Genomic DNA, 2,122 nt, shown 5'->3' with positions numbered 1-2,122 from the left:
GGGCTGCTAACCCTTTGCCCAACCGACCTTAGTCGCCTTCTTCGACATGCGCGGTACGGATACAGTGGTCCTATTCTTTGCTCCCCTGTCTCTTGGACAGGGCCCAGAGAATCACACGAGTGCCAGCGACGTAATAGTTAATCTAAATTTGACCGTTTCCAGAAGCAGAATAAAATCAATACAATATCAATCGTCGACCCCTCCAAATTCCAGGACAATCAAAAGTCGTTACCTACATTTCTTTTAGATTGTATTGCAGAAAGCTACTTTGTTTTGAATAAAACCAAGTTACATACAGAATTAGAATATTCTGTTGTAGTGAAACATTTAGGTCTGCTCAGTGTCGTACAACCCAGGGCCTTTCTTCAACTCTGAAGGACTACAAACTCGACACAACATTTAGAGAAATATGCAGAATCCTAGAAACCGCACTGACGACACCATCATCGACTGTCGAGGCTGAACCATGTTTCAGTCCTCTGAAACGAATAAAGACATTCTCCCGTTCTACAGTGGGACAAGAGAGACTGAATCTCCAACCAGATTATGATGGAGACTATAAGCAGACAGACTCTGAGATGGATCCTGAAGAGGGGGGGGGGCAGAGATGGGCGTGTTCCGACTGCAGTGACCCCAACACAGTGGACAAGTAAGACAAGTAAGTAAGTAAGAGAGACTGAATGCTCTTACATTTATGTCCATCCACAAGGACATCATTGACAGTATCCCCAACTTTGTCTACAAAATAATGGACCCCTTTGCTTGCAGCAAAAGAACGAAGGGTAGAATTCTTGTTCAAGTAGATTAAAATTTTCTTTAAACGGCTAGGATGAAGAACACATCTCATTTCCCATGCCTTTGACTATCTTCAACCTGCTTTTTAAGTTAATTGTGCAGGCTCACTCTTTAGACCCACGAACCGCCCCACTGCGCCCCTGTATTCATAGGATAGTGAGTCCAGACGTCGTTCTAAATGGATATTCAAGATAAAAAAACACGGACATTAGCTCTAGGTCTGTTTGTTACTTCAGTCATCAATGCCTATCCAATGTGGCGTGTAGTCAGTCCCTGTACTTCAGTCATCAATGCCTATCCAATGTGGCGTGTAGTCAGTCTCTGTACTTCAGTCACCAATGCCTATCCTGTAGTGTGGATAGTCTGTCAGTCTCTTTACTTCAATCACCAATCCCTATCCAGTAGTGTGGATAGTCAGTGTGTTCGTTGCTTCAGTCACCAATCCCGATCCAGAAGTGTGGATAGTCAGTCAGTCTCTGTACTTCAGTCACCAATGCCTATCCAGTGTTCGTTACTTCAGTCACCAATGCCTATCCAGTGTGCCGGGAAGTGATCCTGTGCCCTGATGTGACGACTGAGGAAGCTGCCAGGCCTGGGAAAGCCGGTGTAGTAGATGACCTTTCCCCCGGCCAGCCAGCCCGCCCACCAGCTGTACGAGCCGGCAGAGATGATGACGTGTTGTGTCCGGGCCAGGAGGGCTAGGTGGACCTCCGCCCCCGCCGCGCGCACAATGTGGACGTCACTTCCGTTCATGTTGGCGACGTCACTTCCGTTCAGGTGGGCGGCGTCACTTCCGTTCATGTTGGCGACGTCACTTCCGTTCAGGTGGGCGGCGCACCAGTCCCGATCGTTGCTGACCACCACAAACAACACAGGCGTCTCCTGCCCCAGCTCTCTGCGCTTGTGCGCGAACGCTTTTGAATAATACGTCGCTTCCGGGGAAATGTAGCCCAGTTGAAGCATTTCAGGCTTCAGAAAGTCGCCTCGTCTCACGTGGACACCGACCAAAGATCTGTTGGGGAATTTCTGTCGTATTTCTTCCAGCAGTTCGTCCGCGCTCTCTGCGATGTGTTCCCGGAACGTCAACTGCTCCCTCAGTTCTGTGTGAGCCGCGGCGAAGTACTTCCAGGACTGGAGGTAACCCTTCAGTGTAACGTTCTCACGGGGAAGTCGCGCGAGTCCCTGGTCCCAGACACCGTAATGGGCCTCCGTCACCTGCTTCCACCTGCAATCACAACAATGATAATAATGATAATAATAATAACAGTAGTAGTAATAATAATAATAATAATAATAATAATAATAATAATAATAATAGTAATAATAA

The 2,122-nt window shown here is 47.6% G+C and overlaps 1 protein-coding gene across 1 annotated transcript in view; it reads right to left on the bottom strand.

Moving 5' to 3' along the window:
* Window positions 1–598: 598 nt before the first annotated feature.
* LOC106013093 (galactoside alpha-(1,2)-fucosyltransferase 2) overlaps window positions 599–2,122 on the bottom strand; it is a gene marked incomplete in the record, with an annotated part of 9,058 nt that continues 7,534 nt past the window's right edge. The window contains 1 exon segment of the mRNA XM_013087879.1: window positions 599–2,021. Coding sequence (XP_012943333.1) covers window positions 1,312–2,021 — 710 coding nt within the window.

Source organism: Aplysia californica, unplaced genomic scaffold (assembly GCF_000002075.1).
Source record: "Aplysia californica isolate F4 #8 unplaced genomic scaffold, AplCal3.0 scaffold00652, whole genome shotgun sequence".
Lineage (NCBI taxonomy): Eukaryota > Metazoa > Mollusca > Gastropoda > Aplysiida > Aplysiidae > Aplysia > Aplysia californica.
The sequence above is the reverse complement of the archived record's forward strand: the minus strand, read 5'-3'. Positions and strand labels throughout refer to the sequence as shown.